Below are 17,242 nucleotides of genomic sequence, written 5' to 3' on the forward strand. Positions count from 1 at the left end.
ACAACGGATGGTCTAATTCTGGACATACTACTGTGTAGAAGCAAATCTGCACCCCAGATGGGAAACTGCTGGCTGTGAGTTTTTGTCCATTGTGTCTACAGAGAGAGTTTACCTCAGTGACCTACTGATGCAGCATATGACATCATCAGCTCAACTGCTGCCAAGCTAGACACAACATGCCAAAGCATTTATGATGATCTGTGGAGATTTTAACCCCACCCTTTTCACTACTACATTTAAACTTTACATACATTTTCATTTAGTTATTTTTGCTAACTAATTTATACTGAAATAGTGTAATATCCTTTTGGTGATTTAATAAAGTATAATTCCATTCAATTCTTGCTACACTTACATGTAATATTTGATAGAGTTCCTACATACAGTTCATACAACAAAGGACCACGTATGAATAAAGTTTTTTTTTTATTTGGGTCCCTCCATTTTATTTTCAGGATTCTTTGAAGATACAGTGATATTCGTTTTTCTGCAGCAATGTAGGAAACTCAAGGAACACTGCTCTCTAATGTGCTGTTATTTGGGGATGTTATTTTTAGTGTGAGTCATTATTCATCATATTCTGTTTTCACAGTTTTAGTCTAATGAAATTACAAAGTAACATCAGAAGGAAATCAAAGTATCTGCAGAGGGAAATGAAAAGCAACATGGGAAAAACTGCCTTTAAAAAATGACAAATGGATGAAACTGTTTGGTATTTGCTATTTGATTGCTAAGCTTTGATTGAATTAAGTAGTTAGCGTTTCATTTTTTGAACCTGTCATCACTGCCACATTTATATCTGGGAAGATTTTTTTTAATTAGGTTTTTAGTGCCATGCTCAGGTTTTGATTGCAAATGAGAGAAAATCCAGGTCAGTGGTGTTAAGATTACTTATTTTCTGGTAAAATGTAGTCCTTTAAAGGCAATGAGGATTTCAGTAATTTGTTCATACTTTTAAATATGAGCCATAATGCTGTCCTGTAAAATAACACTCCTATAAGCAGAAGGACGTAAGTTTAAAGTGATACTCCGGAGTAGATTCACCCTAGGGTCATTTGAACCGTGATATCCAGCCAAGTAGCCCACCCGCAGTTTTTTCGATATTGGCTTAACATCAGCTGAGTTACAGAGTTATCCCGAATAGCTTCGTACAAGGGTTAATGGATCCTGGTCCGTATCTCCAAAATTACCACACTAAAATCACATGCCATGACACCAAACTTCTACAGTAGTACAAATATGGTCTGTACTCACAAAGCGATGCATTTGGAAGTTTGAAAATAGTCCAGGAGTTTATTATTATCAACACAAGCCTGATAGCTTCTCTGCAGCTAAAGCTGCGTCGACATCACTTCTGGGAGCTGGGAGCTTCAAAGTAAGATGAGGGTTGATCTACTACTGTAGACAACAAAGTATATGCTATATTCTACATGTTTTTTTTACGAATTTTTATGTTGTAGAGTTGTGAAATTATTTTATCAATGGAGAAATTGAGCAGCCTTGCTTTGTTGTCTACAGTAGTACTTGGCTGGATATCACGGTTCAAATGACCCCAGGTTGAATCTACTCCGGAGTATCACTTTAAGTTGCATATTCTTTAAACGTAGATATTTCAGGGGCATGTTTAGGGGAGGTGCACAGTCTCAATTAAACACCTATCTACTTTATACAAAAAGCTGTGGGCTTCTATGATAAAATTTTGATGAAGAATTTCAAAGATGTTGATCATCAATAACTTTCATAACAAAATAATCAAGACATTTACAAAGCTGTTCATTTGCGTTTGGCTCTGAAAAATGCTGTCATGGAGCAGATTCTAAAAGATAAGGTTACTTTGGGAACATCATCCGGTCATGAGTAATGATACACCACCAGCTACAAGATCAGACAGAGCAGACATGGAATTATTAATGGCAAGATAAGATACCAACTAAACCGTTGCTTGAACACTAAAAACCATCAACAGAGATGAAGCATTGCAGTGTTATAGTTCGGTATGCTCCCTGTACGTTGTCGTATAAGAAAACTTAAGTATAAATGAGATGACATGGTAGCTTTATGGGAACAAGCTTCCTCGTGGAAATGAACAACAATGAAAAGATCTTGTTCGTCTCATTCAGAGACAGAGAGTCACAGAGAGGTGTGCTTTTAATAACCAGCATAGACGCCAGACAGGAACTTATAGATACCAACGTAAGTACTGTCGAGTGAAGGATATGGTGATAACTGGCTAACCTGCACATATACACAATCTCGCAAACCTTCTCTAACACACACACACACACACACATATACTCAAATATGCACTTACAGTAACAAATCAAAACTAACATCCAAAGTGCATTATTATATTAGCCCTGTATATCTTAATAGTTTAACAAAAAACATCACGTACATTTTCTTGATATCAAACAATGCAAGGGGAACACAAGGTTCTCTTTTGGTTTAGAAGAAACAGCTAACACCAGAAGGTTTGATTGCCACGCTGTTGAGGAAGTCCACGGTAGCTACTGTATCCAAAGTGCTTCTGAGAGGGATGGAGGTGAGTAGTCTTGTCATCATATCTTTATATAAATAAGAGTCATTCCTGGCAGGCCAAGTCTACACCTGTAAAGAACAGTGTTGACAGCATTCTTCTAACTTGTAATGTGACACAGCTTCCCTTTTTTTGCACAATATCGACACAGTAGCAGAAAACATTTGTCAAGACCAGAATTTGTTTTGTACCAGGTGTCCATGTTTTATGAAATGGTTAGGATGCAGTAACTATGAGAGAGAGAGACACAGATTATATGAACATTTTAAAAGATTTGGATAAAATGTGGTGTGGGTAGTATGGTGTAAACATTCACAAATTGCTGGTGATGTTTGATTAAACATAGGACTATACTGTCAGATAACAGTAACTGGATGAACACACATGTTAAAGTAAAATGGAAATATTGGAATTTGGACCATATCATCCTAACAATGGACTCATCGAAGGATTTTAAATAACAGATAGTACAAGAGTCACTACAGGCCATACTCAGTGTGGTACTAGTAAATTTGTTGCCAGTTCATGAAATAAGGTTAATCAGGCTTATGATGAATGCAACTCTTTAGTTTATAGCTACACAAAGCACTGTTGTTGAAGTAGGAGTGGAAGGAGGAGACTCAAACTGTGCCATTTAGTCAAGACTAGATCCTCCATGCACAGGTCCTTTTATTTAATGAAGATGAATATTCTTTGGTCCTTTGTCATATACAAGAAACAGGAAATATGTAGTTCAGAGAGGGAACGTCTTTGGCGATCCATGTAAAGCTCATAGGAATCGAACAATGTGGTTTAATATTTCAAATGAAAGTTCCTGGGGTTATGGTCTGACTGTAAAAAACTAAAACAAAAAAGATCACCATGAAGATCCAAATCCTTTCCTTCTTTCACACCAGCGAAACTAAAGCAAGAACCTAAAAAGTAACAGAAGTAGTTATAATCAACAAAGTAATTTGACTACTAGCCAACTCAGTTCATCAGTGACACAGACTAAGCTCTTTTCGTACCAGGCATTTCTTGCACTGGACAACACAACACCAATGGAAACGACACAAACAGTTCTCCTCAAACACCACCGTTTCCTCCCGGTAGCCTCGCTCACAGCACAACAAATCACAGCCGCTGATGTCCATGGCTGTGCTGTTGCACATCCGCCCCCGTGTTCCCAGTGAACCCGTTTTCCGGTTTGCCAGGCAAAAATCTGGAGACTCATCCGAGTAGATCAGGTCCTGCTTATCTGGCGGCTTGATATTCTGGCCAACGGGGATCAAGGTTTTCCCGTCGTTGCCACCCATCACCTTGGAGGCGCCATTGAAACGCTCCAGCAGGCGGTCGCCCACTTCACGGAAATGAGGCATCTTTTTCCAGCACGTGCGCAAGGTGCACGAGCCCGAGAGTCCGTGGCACTTGCATTCAGTCCTCATGTAGAGCTTCACTGCCTAGCAGGGGAGAGTGTGGGTGGAGGAGAGGGGAACAAAGAGGTGAGGGAGTATAAGCATGTGAAAAAAAGGAAAGAAAGAAGGTTGATCAAACAGAAAAAAGAGACAAAGAACTTTTAACTTGTACCCCGAAGTGAGGCTTTTGACAAATGACAAGTTCACTAAAGAAAAATGTATTATTGTGTTCTCCATACATCCCAGACAAAGCCACCAGAGCAGGCACATACACACACACAGATACACGGGCACACACACACACACACACACACACACTCATTGATAGATAGGTAAGATAAAAGCAGACGCTGATCTGAAGGAATTTTTCCCCAACCCCCCTTTTACCTCAATGTTGCCTCTGGCCTTCCTACATCTAACAAGCCTTGACAACAGATCATTCACTTATACTGCACATAATTAACCCATCACACACACACACACGCAAACACACCTGTCCGCTTAGACACACATACACCAACAAAGTGTGTGTACAAGAACACATGCATGCATGCACACAAACAGAAATGTGAACCCATCACAGCATGTTTATTTCTCAACCTCTCGGAATATGTGTGCCATTTTTTTACGATGTTCAAATGGTTTGTCGCTAATGCTACAATTGGACTACATGCCAAAAAACCTCCCCTATGTTCCTCTCTACCTTAGTTTGACCCAAGCAAAAACAACTCTAGTAACTGTGAGGGGTTCTTGTGCAACATCTATATAAGTGGACAGTAACACACTGAGACTAAAGAAGCAGTAGATAGGGACAACAAGTAAATGTGTCACAAAGGGGTTCGTTTTTAATCTTATCACCGCTTTTCTGATTCCATGTTTCTTACAACCATTCACTCAGTATTAATTCAGGCAACAAAGAAGAATGTTAAAATTTCTACAAGGCCCGTGGAAATGTTAGAAGTTACTTGCCTCGGAGGCTTAAAGACAAAATATGTGGCACGTTCTTGTTTTTTTGTTACAGAAACATGATTCTTGTTAGAATATCAGTTTACGGCACTGCACAAATATGGCCAGAGGTGATGTCTTCCTCTTTTGCATGATGTGGTATGAAGGAAGATTCCAAAGAGCAAGCAACACCGTTGCCTCTTTTTATTTTTTCTATGAATGCTACTGATGTTGTGGTGACTTCTACTGCTTGAAAATGTAAAAAGAAACTTGTTTCTCACCAGTCTGCCAGCTTCATTGTTGTGGAGGTCAATGAGCGTCCTGATATCGCTTTTGCCCCTTCTCCTCCTGGCATCCATAAACTGTTTTGACTTTTCATAACCAAACTCCACATCATCTCCGCACCCCCCCCACTCCCACTTAACCCCATCCCCAGATGAGGAGGATGAAGGTGGCCTTGGAGGCGCTCTGTTCCTGGTCGCTTCACAGCCACATTGCAGGAGGTCTCCCATGCTGCAGGCCTGGGTCACAGCGTGAGTTACGCCAGCTGCTGTGATGGCATAGACGAAAGCTGTTTCCCGGATATCTGCAGGAAAAGAGACATGCACAATGTCACCAAAATTCAGGAGCAGAGTAATTTCAGTTATGTTGAAATATCTGATCTCATCAAAAGTAATCTACAGTCTATATTGCAAAAATATTGGAACATTGTGTATAATGTAAATAAAAACACAATACAGGGATTTGCAAATCTCATAAGCTAATATCATAGAATAAAACATAGAAAACATATCAAACTCTGAAAGTGAGATATTTTACTATTTCATGAAAAATATCAGCTTATCTTGAAATAGATGGCAGCAACATGAAATTCAATCTCAAAAAAGTTGCGAACAGGGCCAAGTTTACCCCTCTTTTTGCTTTACACTCATGGGTCTTCTCTGTCCTATTTCACATTTTATGATGTGTCAATTGTTTTCATTTGGTAAAGGGTCTGGCCTGCAGACCACTCGAGCACCTGGACTCTGCTACAAGAAAGTCATGCCGTTGTAATAGATGTAGTATGTGGTTTAGCATTGTTTTGGTGGAATATGCAAGGTCTTCTCTGGAAAAGTTGTTGTTTCGATGGGAGCATATGTATATGGGAGCACCTTTGAGCATTAATGATGCCTTTCCAGACATGGAAGTTGCCAGTTCCATGAGCACTACTGCACCCCCGTACCATCAGAGATGAGGGCTTTTTAACTGAATGCTGATAACAAATTGGATGGTCCCTCTTCTCTGTAGTGTCCATGATTTCCAGAAAGAAACAGTTCTCCACTTTGCCTCAGTCCATTTTAAACAAGCTTTGGTCCAGAGAAGACAATAGCATTTCTCATAGACACAATTTATAGAAATGTTCCTGGGCTCATGTAATGATTTCCATCATAGAATTATGGAACAGAACAGATAGAATAGAATCCATTTAATATTGATTCTTGGCTGTGTTCCTTTGCACATGAATATCTCCCTGATGTTAATCATAGGAGATGCTTTTCTCTGCTGACTAACGTACACTTCATAGAAGCCATGGAAGAGGGTACAGTCTACCAACTTTTATTCTGTCCATTTTTATGGATTGTGTGAATGGAGGACTACTGCAGAAGAACAAGACCAATGATGCATGCCACAAAGTAGGCTAAGTGAGAAGGTTCCAAGATGTGTAGACACTTAAATAAATGTTCTTTTTGTATGAACTTCCATACATGTTTTCTGCATGTTAGCCAGCAACTCAACAATTTAATATCATTGGTAACTATCTATGCTTTTCAACTTTTGACTTGGAAATGAGTAAATTTGGTATTTAATGGTTTGAAAAGTTTGATAACTTCTTGCATAATTGGTTTTTCCAACTAGCTAGCAGACAGCAAATTGCACACATAATGGAGACCATAAAAATTCTATATGTAAGGACTACGTGTGGATGTGTATGTGAAACAAGTCGTAATGCCAGGACTGAGCAAGCATAGCTGTTTCTGGTTAACAAGCTAACATTTTGCTTGACAAGCACAGCAAAGTTAATATAAGGCCAACCTGACATGTCAAAAAGTATGCTACATTATATTATAGCTTGCAAGCAAAATGTAAGTAGAAAGTAAATGTTAAGTAAACATTATTTAATTCTCTTTATAAGCATTTGATAATCTCTGGTGTTTTACGATAAATTGGAGGACAACAAAATAAAACAACTATATCAACAAGTGAAAGAAGGTCATTTCCATCCATCAAATCATGCAGACATGTCTTTTAATCCGTTCAGGCAACATATCAGCTTCATGGAACAGGATAAAAGCACTGTCCTCTCAGTCCTATTACATAACTACAACATCTAGCATCTTTGGATTTATGCTGCTGAGTGGTGCTGTTTCTCTTAAATGCATACACATTCAAACACTTGCATACACAACACAGCTGCTGGTTTATTTTGGGTGCAGAGCTTAGCACTCCTGGCTGAAGGAATGTCCAACCACAACTACAAATTGATCGTGTGTCCTCCCCGGTGGCTTCAGCATCAATTTCAACCTCAACTCAACATGTCATATCCTCAGTCATTGTAGCTATTGTAATTCATTCTAAAATAAAAATAGCAGCCATGGCAGTTACACCCAGGACTGAAATAAGAGAATTTGTAAATGTTCATTCATTCTTTTTTTTTTTGTTTTGTTGGGTTTTTAATCTATTGTGTGCTCCTGTCCAAGCTACATCTTAAAATCAGTCTACTTTGTGTTAAAACACTTACTGGGAAAATCAGAATGTCAGGGCAAATCTAAAACCTTTCACAGATGAAAAATATTTTTAAAAACCTGAGTTCAGTTGGTCTGACTCATTAAAACTTAGCTGAGGAAAAAGTTAACGATGGAAAAAAAAAAGGCTTTCATTGTTTCATATTTTTTCTTGTAGAGAAATGACTGAAAGAGACCAAAACCTACAACTGTCTAACTGTGCTGGCAAAGTATGTAACAATTTACTGCTCTGTGACAAAAACATCCATTATATTCTCAAGTTGTTTACACGTGACAACACTGAAACCTTATACTCCTTCAACTAAACAACCATGGGAATTTCCTTTTATTTTGTGTAAATTTTACATTGTCACCATTGCTGTGATAGATAAACCCACAGTAGCACCAAATATCCATGTATATCCAAAGCTACAACAAATGCCCGTTAAAATGTTTATTAACATTTCAATCGACTTTGATACGCACTTTTCGTAATCTTCAGTAGGAAAGAACTACTCATTTTTACTTACTAAATACTGGTCTTTTCCTGGGATTTGTTTTTAGAAACCCTATTGTTCGTATACAGACTCAGCAAGCTAACTTTTAGCACCAACTACAGTATATCTCTGATACGGATGGGAATATAATTCTTCTGTGTATTTTATCATATGAAAATTCAATCAAAGCCAAAAAATTCTTTGGGTTAGCAAAGTCTAACAGTTGTTGAGATTTAGTCTGGATAAAAATAGTGATCAGCTGGCATTACAATCCAGTTTGAATAGGGTGACGTTTTGTGTTGCCAAATAGAATTGTGGGTCCGTTGTTTTGTTTTGCTCGAGTAGCTTGCGGTTGGAAGTTGAAAATAGTTATCAAAATAATCATCAAACTTTTTTTACATACATTGTATAAAAAAATACAAACATTACATTGTATCTGTGCAAATGCAGCTTCATTTGTATATGTGTATGCTTTTTTTTCTATTTTCATGGGGCATGGGAGCACTCTATACTTGCGAGGGTCAGACCAAGATACTGGAGTTTAGAGATGTGTTTTGAGAAGACCTTTAACTTAGGATTTTGATATGTGTTAGGGTCTTACCAATGATGATTAGGGCTTGAATACGGGCAAATAGGATTTTTTTCAGTGGTGGCATGTGTGTGTAAAATTACTGGCATAATGGAGATAAAAATGGCGCCATACATCGCTTTGTGAAAAGCAAGTGCCCTTAAATAAAGCTGTTACATTTTTGTAAGAATACTTTATGCAAGGTTGTGGTTAGGCAAGAAGTATTTCTAGGTAAGCATTCGTTACCTAGAAATGGATATACTGTAAATCAATGTAATGTCATCTTTCCTCGTTACAGAATGCATCACAGCATGTGATAAGCTAAAAAAAAATATCCCATCCATTGTCTGGAGTAAGTGAATGACTTATTTCTAAGAGTTGGAAGGCAGTGAGTGTGCAGTCACCACCATCAACACTGCCAACTCCATATCGCAAGATTCGGTGAATGGGATTCATTAAGAATGAGAACACACACGCACAAATAGACACACACAAAGAATGGGTGGCGTGTGACGAAACCTGCACACTCCGGCATGCCTTGATATCAATACCAGCTGTACACCCTGACCCCATAAGATGTTTCCAGTGTGGGTAGATTTGTAAGTGTGCACGTGTGTCATTGGGTAAATAAGTGAAAAGTATTGTTCAAAGTAAGATATTTGACATTTTTCTCAACTTTTCAGCTCATCTTATGTTTATGTGAAGTTTTCATCTGATGTTTTATATTTTTGGGGGATTGGATGTGAAAAATGCCAGATTCAGTAAATCACAGTAAATCATGTATCTGTATATATAACATTGCACATTTATGGTGGTACATACACTGTCTACATAAGAGTGTGAGTGTGTGCTACATGCTCTTGTTACAGCTCAAGTAAACCACACCTTACTCTTCCTGCTTCTCAGCAACACAGGGCTGAGATTTTCAAGCCACAATAAACTCAAATCAAGATGTCTTACCTCCGTCTATGTAGCGGCATGTGTGTGAAACATCAGCACACAACTCATTTTAGTACAATATGTTAAAAGTTACCCAAGCCGTGTTCAAAAAAGCAAAGAAGCTGTACAGATGTCTGCAAATGTACTGAACTTTATATAGGCAATCTGCAAGTGGATGTATGTTTTTTATTTTAATATTATTTCTAAAGTATTATTTAACCTATTTTCATTGACATTTGTTCAGTTTTCATTAGCTTTGTTTTCATGCTGTAAAGAAGGTATTTTTAACCCCAGAGCAAACTATCCATCTGAAACTTGGCAAAAAAAAGAGAAAGGCAAAGGACACACTGTGAGTGGAAATGAAAACAAGCAAGGAGTTGCAGAAGTGAGAGGATAGAGAGGGAAGTGTTAAAGAAGGTATCAAAAATCTGATGATTTGAGGCACCCTGTTCCACATTTTCCTTGCAGACATGAATTCCAAACAAATTCTCTGCCATGGTGGGTGTCTGGGCCTGCCTGTGTCTGCTCCTAATTCCTTCTGCAGCATTTAGCGCATATTCATTTAATGACTTTTCAATCTTTGGGCAACAACACAGGGGTGATCAAGTGCATTATATCTCAGACAATGACCTTACTGTTAAGTAAAGATTTAAAAACATCAACAAACAATAGTCTCTCACAGAAAGAAGTACATGAAATGTTTTGTTGGATTTGATGACTCAAAATATGTGTCTGCAGTGTTAACCTTTGAGAACTGCAACAGAAAGCTATAAAGTCAAGTAAAGTCAAGACACACAAACAGACCAAGTAAAGAAGAAAACACCTTCACTTAACTCGCCAATAAGTTCATTATTATTTCAAACCTCTGAACAAGGAAATCTCCTATTGGATAAATGTAGGACATGGTTAAACGACACAATTGCATTGATCAAAAACTCAAGTATCTTTACTATGCTATCTGTATGGAGTTGAATTATGGGTTTAAATAGCCCGCTTACTGTCATACTCATAGTCTCAGAGGTGAAGTACACTAGAGAAGTACAGACACTGTGCCATTCTATGAGAGAGCTGAAACATACAACATTTTCAGTGACAGTCACAGAGAACATAGAAATAAAATAAGAAAAATCCAAGGCAGAGAAAGAACATGAGAAGTTAACACGTGGTCCACTTAGATTCCTTTCAGACAGTCAACACAAATAGTATTTGTGTGCGTGTGGTATTGTAAATGCTCCAAATACATGTCTAGAAAGCTGGCTGGAAAATTGCCACAAGAAGTCACACACAACACCTCTCTCAGCTGCAAACCCTTTGGAACATCTCTGGGAATTTTTAAGGTTGCTCGTGTGAAAACAGCTCCACTAAATACTGTCTTCTCTGTGTTAATTCTTAGCTCACGTGCTGTTATTGCCATAGTAGAGTCGTATTGAGTTGTGCAAATTCCAGATCTACTCTTAACTATTCTCAGATATGTTTTTACCTATGGGAAAATTGTGAAATCTTGACATGACTCTGTGTGTGCAATCACGAGACAGCCCCTAGCAAGGTTTTGTATATTCTACAGCACCGATTTACAAACACAGACAATCTATTGTGACTCTAAAAGAAGAACCGCAACAGCCCCTGTGTGATTACCAGAATCCCTGTTCACTTGCGGGCTCACACTGCGTGTCAAGACTGCTCTAGGGTCTGCATGTTATTTAAACACAGCCAAGATCAAGGAAAGAAGGATAATAACTGCCGATTAATGACAAGAAAGCAGAAATTTGACCTGGATTTGGAGCTGAGTGTGTGAAATGTTCGTGTCCAGAGGAAAGAATTTTTTGGTTCAGACACAAAATAAGATCTTGTGTCAACATGTTCATTCATTCATTTGCACCTCTTGCAATAAAGCTGTGAAATGGCAGTGTTTCAGTAATGTTGTGAAATCAACTAAAACCCCTATTACACCCACACATACACACAAACACACACACACGCATAAAATTCGACACCTCGCACATTTCCACACTTTGCACCTTTAGTCTCTCTCTGCCTGTGTGACGCAAGTCAAAAAGAAAACATTTGCACATTAGTGTGTGTGCTCTTATTTAAGTCTAGTACAAGTGGAAATGTGATGCGTCCATTATCACGTTGATCATCTAAAACACTATGAAGCGTGAAATACACACAGATGTGCAGGCAACAAGAAGTTTACTTTCAATCCCCTTATTATGCCGGTAAACTGAAGTTGTTTCTGTCTCAGAAATATGTTGACATATAGCTGCCACAACACTTTTTAACATGGAGCAAAGCGTGGAACACAATGACAAACCTGTTCTACAGAACGTTATCTAACAAACACACCACATGATGGAAGTAGTGCACGGTTTACAGTGGAATAGAGAGTGAAGATTGCTTAAGTACGTTTTTTTGCAGAAATGTGAGGGTTTAGTCAAGTTGGTTGTTCTCCAGAAAGCCCTACAGGTGCAACGGTGTTTTCAGGGAATAGTTTGTCTTGTATCACCCTATCACAATCACACAATGACATGTTGTTTTCCAGAAATGCATTACAAAATACTTAAAAAACAAAACGGGTAATATACACAAAGCACTGGTATTGTTAGGATCTATATAATTTTTTTACTTTGGTTTAGATTTTCAGGTTTTGTTTTTTTCTGTGTTTTGCCTCCATCTCGTTTTCTTGTCTGTTATTTAGTCATTTGAGCTTTTTAGGATTTGTTTCAGGTTCTGATTTCATCTTCTCAACCACAGTTTCCTCAGTCCTCTCCTGCTCTGGTCATTAGCTCCACAGTATTTAAGCTCTCTGGGTTCTCATCGTCATTGTCAGATCCTCGCCGTTACAACTCCATAGTTTGTGTCTGTTGCTTTGTATGTTGAAATTTACAAAGTTGTTTACTTTCTCACTGATTTCTCAATCGAGGAACATCTGTGCTGCTCCCCGTCACTTCATACAAACACGATTTTTTGAAACTTTGCAACAGTAAAGCCCATCTGTAAGCTGTCCAAGTAGTATGACAAAATTACTTATGGACTCAGCTGATCAGTGGCAAGATTCTTTAATTGAGAAGATAATGACAAAGCATAAAACTGTGATGCAAATATAACACTGGGTGAAAATACTTTGTATAGTTCTTGCTAAAACCACAATGAAAATTGTGAGGTTCTTTTAAATGATAAATATCCACTTTTCTATAACCACCCACTGGGTAGTATTAGACTTGTTTGGCTATCAGAATTCATCCCTATTTTTCCAAACTGACAGCACTCTGACGATTGTATTTTGCAGCTAAGCAATCGACGACACATAAGTACTCCACGTAAGTACTCCATATAAACCCACTTAACAAGAAAAAGGAATGAAATATCATTTTACCCTTATATTTGAGCCACCACTCCAGCCAAATGGTTAGATAACTTGTTTTGGTTGCAAACATTTGATCAAAACCAAAAGAAAAAACGTAGAAGAAAACCTGGGAATTCAGTAAATTATGCATAATGAAGTTAACTCCATTATTTGGTGTTTAATAGCATCTGAGTCTCCTAACTAGCGAAGGGAACGTTTAGCAGCTGCAATCACAAATGAAAGACAACTAGCCAAAATGATAAATACAAAAACAAGAATTGCGATATGTACGGCTGTTTCGAAAACAACCACACTTTCACTTTTATTCTTTATGATTCCATATTTTTTTTGTCCAGTTTCAAATGGAACCCTCTACAATACAATGACCAATTAAGAGTGAAGTCAAACACGATAGGCATTTGTTCTGAAGCAAGACAAAACTGCATGCTGCTCATAGCCTGCAACACACTTTAAATTTTGCAAAACATGAGTCATCAGAAGATTTCATAACAGTATGAAATGACAAAAACTTTAAACACATGTCAATGAGGTTAAGTAAACCACTTAGAGAGGGTAAATACAGAGGCATTTTTATTTGGACATTTACTGGTATTAGAGTATGATAAACAGCCATTAAGAGCAGATCCAGGTAATTGAGGACAAAAGCTTCAAAACAGAAGAGCACTTTGGCCTCCCTCGTAGACAGGCAGGAATTTATGATTAATTGTCTTCAACTGGTAGATTCTTGCCCCCTTTTTTCCATTCTTTCTCTTGCTCACTCTCCATCTATGCCTTTCTATTTTTTTTCTTCTGTCAGAGATTCTGACAACAGTCATGTTGTTATAATTCAGTTGAGATAAGAGACGGAACATTATTTCTAACCATCAAGATTTAGCAACATGAAATATTTGATGATTTAACTTTTTTTTTATGTCCTTACATGATCAAACTGTATGGTTAAGGAGACTGAGAGGAAGCACTTACAATATTTTTTTGCATTAAAACGACAAACTGGCTTAATATAAGAATGATTTAAAATTGTTTCAAAATGTTGCTATTCGATACAGATTTTACTGTAAATGCATCCTCACTTCTTTCTGAAAATGTCCACACCATGGCTGTAGAAGTTCGAAGTTCTGTTAGAAGCTAGAGGAACTGGTAAAATTTGGCACAACTGTCAAAGAGCATTTCAAGTCATTCCGTTCCTCAAGTGAAATTCTTTGTTTACTGTTCTGTCAAGAAATAATCACAAGTTTATAAGAATTATAAAGCACTGGTTGAGAAACCGCCAATTATACTGTAATACCACAGAGTGGTGTAATACAGCATGTGAAATTGAAAAAGAATAAAAAGTAAATGACAGCTGAGAACAAAAGGAATCTAATAACATGCTTGGTTGCGTGAATCAATATCAAATGTTCCTTGTTTGTTGACTAAACACACAGAGTAGAAGGTCTCCTGTAATGCCAGGCAAAGAGGAGACAAGTAGCTCCTTAAGAATCTAATCACACAAGAGAAAAACCAACACAGTAATTGCAGAAGACCCAGCTGTGACCCGATGTCAGTTATATTAGAGACTTCAAAGAGTTTTAGTAAGATGTTAGGAGATCTTAAGGGAGATGCTAAGAGAAAATGCAATCTTAGCTAATCATTTCAAGCATGCCCAATCTGATGAAGAGGAGAGTCAGTCAAGTGTGAGTATGTCTAGTCTGAAATACAACAGCCACCCTTGTCTGTTAGAATGCTGTCAGACAGGGATCTGACCTCAAGTTGACGTAAGAGGACCGGCTGCAATCCCAAGGTACTGATTGCTGAAAAATTGGACATGACACTTTTGTAATGAGCTTGAAAAGAATTTAAATCTCATGAAAAGATTTTGTAAGGACTGATGACAAATATATAGAGCCATAAAGTGTTTGTTTTCTTTTATTTAGCTGTTGCCTGACCAAATCCAAACAACACAGATGATCTGTTTAATGAAATGTATTTGTGTCAAATATACAACTTTTAAATTGCTGTTGCAAGGAATGGGTCACTTTCTGTTTACCTGGCAGGCTACAAACAACACACAAGACCAAACAATCAAGGTAGAGGGGTATAATCTACAGGCCTTCAAGGCGATTTTCTGCAAGTTTTCGCATCTGCTTGTCTGCTGTGTGACACTTCTCCTCACCTGGCCGCTCCTGAGTCAGCATGCTTAATGCCTGATTCCATTTCCATCCAGATCAACAAAATATCAAAACAAAGAAGACATGGTGCAAAGGAACAACATGGGCATTTTTTGTGGGCAAGACATTTCAGCAGAAACGCCATTTACCACACCCTTTAAAAATGTGCAGTAGGTGCATTTCATGCCCATGCACGAAGGAGCTCTGGCACAGCTGACCCAAAAGGTAGCATGTGTGGGATCCTGTGAGCGTCTGCAAAGTTGCAATAAGTTTGGACATGCAAACACAAATGAAACCATGTACCCAGCCTTAGTCAAAAGCAAAGAAACATCGATGACAATATAAATGTTGAGTTCAACTTTATGAACAACAAGATGTTTCAGCATAGAGTAAATGCACTAATTTTTACTTCATCTCCTATCAGTCTACATTTTCATAATTTTGTCTACTTTGCAAACAAAGCTGTTTTTCACGAGAAAAAAAAACCCAAAGCACTGTCTCCTTTCTTTCATCCATCAATTTAGAATTCATTTGACTGTGAGATTTTTTACTTGGAGGCACAAAGTATTGAACTGTTAAAGCTCATCAAGCCAACTGTCATTTTTCAAATCCTGGCATTCAGTAACTTATACTACTGTGCAGAAATGATAGATTATGTCGCTAAACAATATTTTGAAAAGCACACTCGAGACTGTTAGCAGCATATGAAACTGCAGCCGGGGAATGGTAACCTTGGTTCGACATATAGACTGTAAACAAGGGGAAACAGTGAGCCTAACTCCACCCAAAATATCCCTATAAGCACCTGTAAGTCATCCCAAAGCTGTTTGTCAGAGAAAACATCTTGCATGTTATGCAGTGATTCTGCACAAATTGCAAATAATCTGTCTTACACATGACCACTAAGTGTTTCATTTACATTTTGGTAACAGATGTCCTTTTTTTAATTTACATTTGGTCAGCTACTCTCATGGGACTGCTAATTGTAGCTTACATTTGACAGATAGTGTAGACTATAGACTAAGAGTTGGGTCCATCATCTCATCTAACCCACAGAAAGAATCAAATGAGCATAGTTCCTAAAACGTTCAATGATTTCTTTAGAAGGCCAACTTCATATTATACAATACAAGTAAAAGACATGAGAAAAGTAACACACAAAGATTGTCATTACATGAGCAAAAGTGGACACATCAATTCCTTGCTCACTCACCTTGCTGTAGTATTTTGCCAAAGTATCTGTTGTGGCTGGTGCAGTTCCAGCGGCGATACCTGAACTGGTACTGGCACTCCCTGACACCCAGCCTAGCTCCTTTGGCCACCTCGTTGACAATCTCTGGCTGAGTCTGGCAAAGTTCAGCCTGCTTCCCCGCTAGACGTTTTGCTTTCCTACAAATGCTGTTGGGGTCCATGACCAGAGGACTGCCCACTGCCCTGCAAAAGTTTAAACCATGTTAGGAAACACAACAATCTGTAGCAACATGTCAGGAAAGTTCACATTGTAATCACTGGCTGCTAAAAATCAATGCAAGCTAAGTTTTCTTCTTTGGCCCCCAAGCCTGCCAGCTCTGCCCACCACATCTCAGCTGTGGCGACAATGTGCTTTTTGAATAGGCACGTGGGAGACAACAGAGCACAGTTTCCCGGAGGCATCTTAGCTCTGACGTCACATTAACAAGTCTTTATTTTACTGTTGGACTGCACTTGGAAGAACTGTGTGCTCCTCACAATGTTAGAAGTCACATATTTGGATGAGTCTCAAGAGAAAGGCAATTTACAGTTGTATCTTAATCTCGTTGAAGCGGATTTTGGGAAACCAGAAAGCAGACTTTCTAGATTTCCACGATGATGCAGCTTTTCTGTAAATGTTATACCAGTTAGGAACCTCACAGCTAAAACCACACATACCCTTCAAATCAGTTCTCCTTTAAACTTCCCAGATTAAATCCTTTCACAATGAAAAGTACGTACAACCCCAATTCTAAAAAAGTGTCCCACACTGTGTAAAATGAAAATCAAAACTGAATTAAATGATTTGAAAACCTCATAAATGAATGGTTAGAATATATAGAACAAATCAAATGATG

The 17,242-nt window shown here is 38.2% G+C and overlaps 1 protein-coding gene across 1 annotated transcript in view; it reads right to left on the minus strand.

Moving 5' to 3' along the window:
- Positions 1–318: 318 nt before the first annotated feature.
- The window catches only part of wnt6b (wingless-type MMTV integration site family, member 6b), a 32,256-nt gene continuing 15,332 nt past the window's right edge, over positions 319–17,242 (minus strand). Inside the window, exons 2-4 of the mRNA XM_075480186.1 lie at positions 16,369–16,589; positions 5,157–5,461; positions 319–3,975 (exon numbers count right to left, since the gene is read on the minus strand). Of these exons, the coding sequence (XP_075336301.1) occupies positions 3,514–3,975; positions 5,157–5,461; positions 16,369–16,589 (988 nt within the window). The 3' untranslated portion in view covers positions 319–3,513. The remainder of the gene's footprint in view (positions 3,976–5,156; positions 5,462–16,368; positions 16,590–17,242) is intronic.

This window comes from Odontesthes bonariensis, chromosome 12, assembly GCF_027942865.1.
Source record: "Odontesthes bonariensis isolate fOdoBon6 chromosome 12, fOdoBon6.hap1, whole genome shotgun sequence".
NCBI classification, from domain to species: domain Eukaryota; kingdom Metazoa; phylum Chordata; class Actinopteri; order Atheriniformes; family Atherinopsidae; genus Odontesthes; species Odontesthes bonariensis.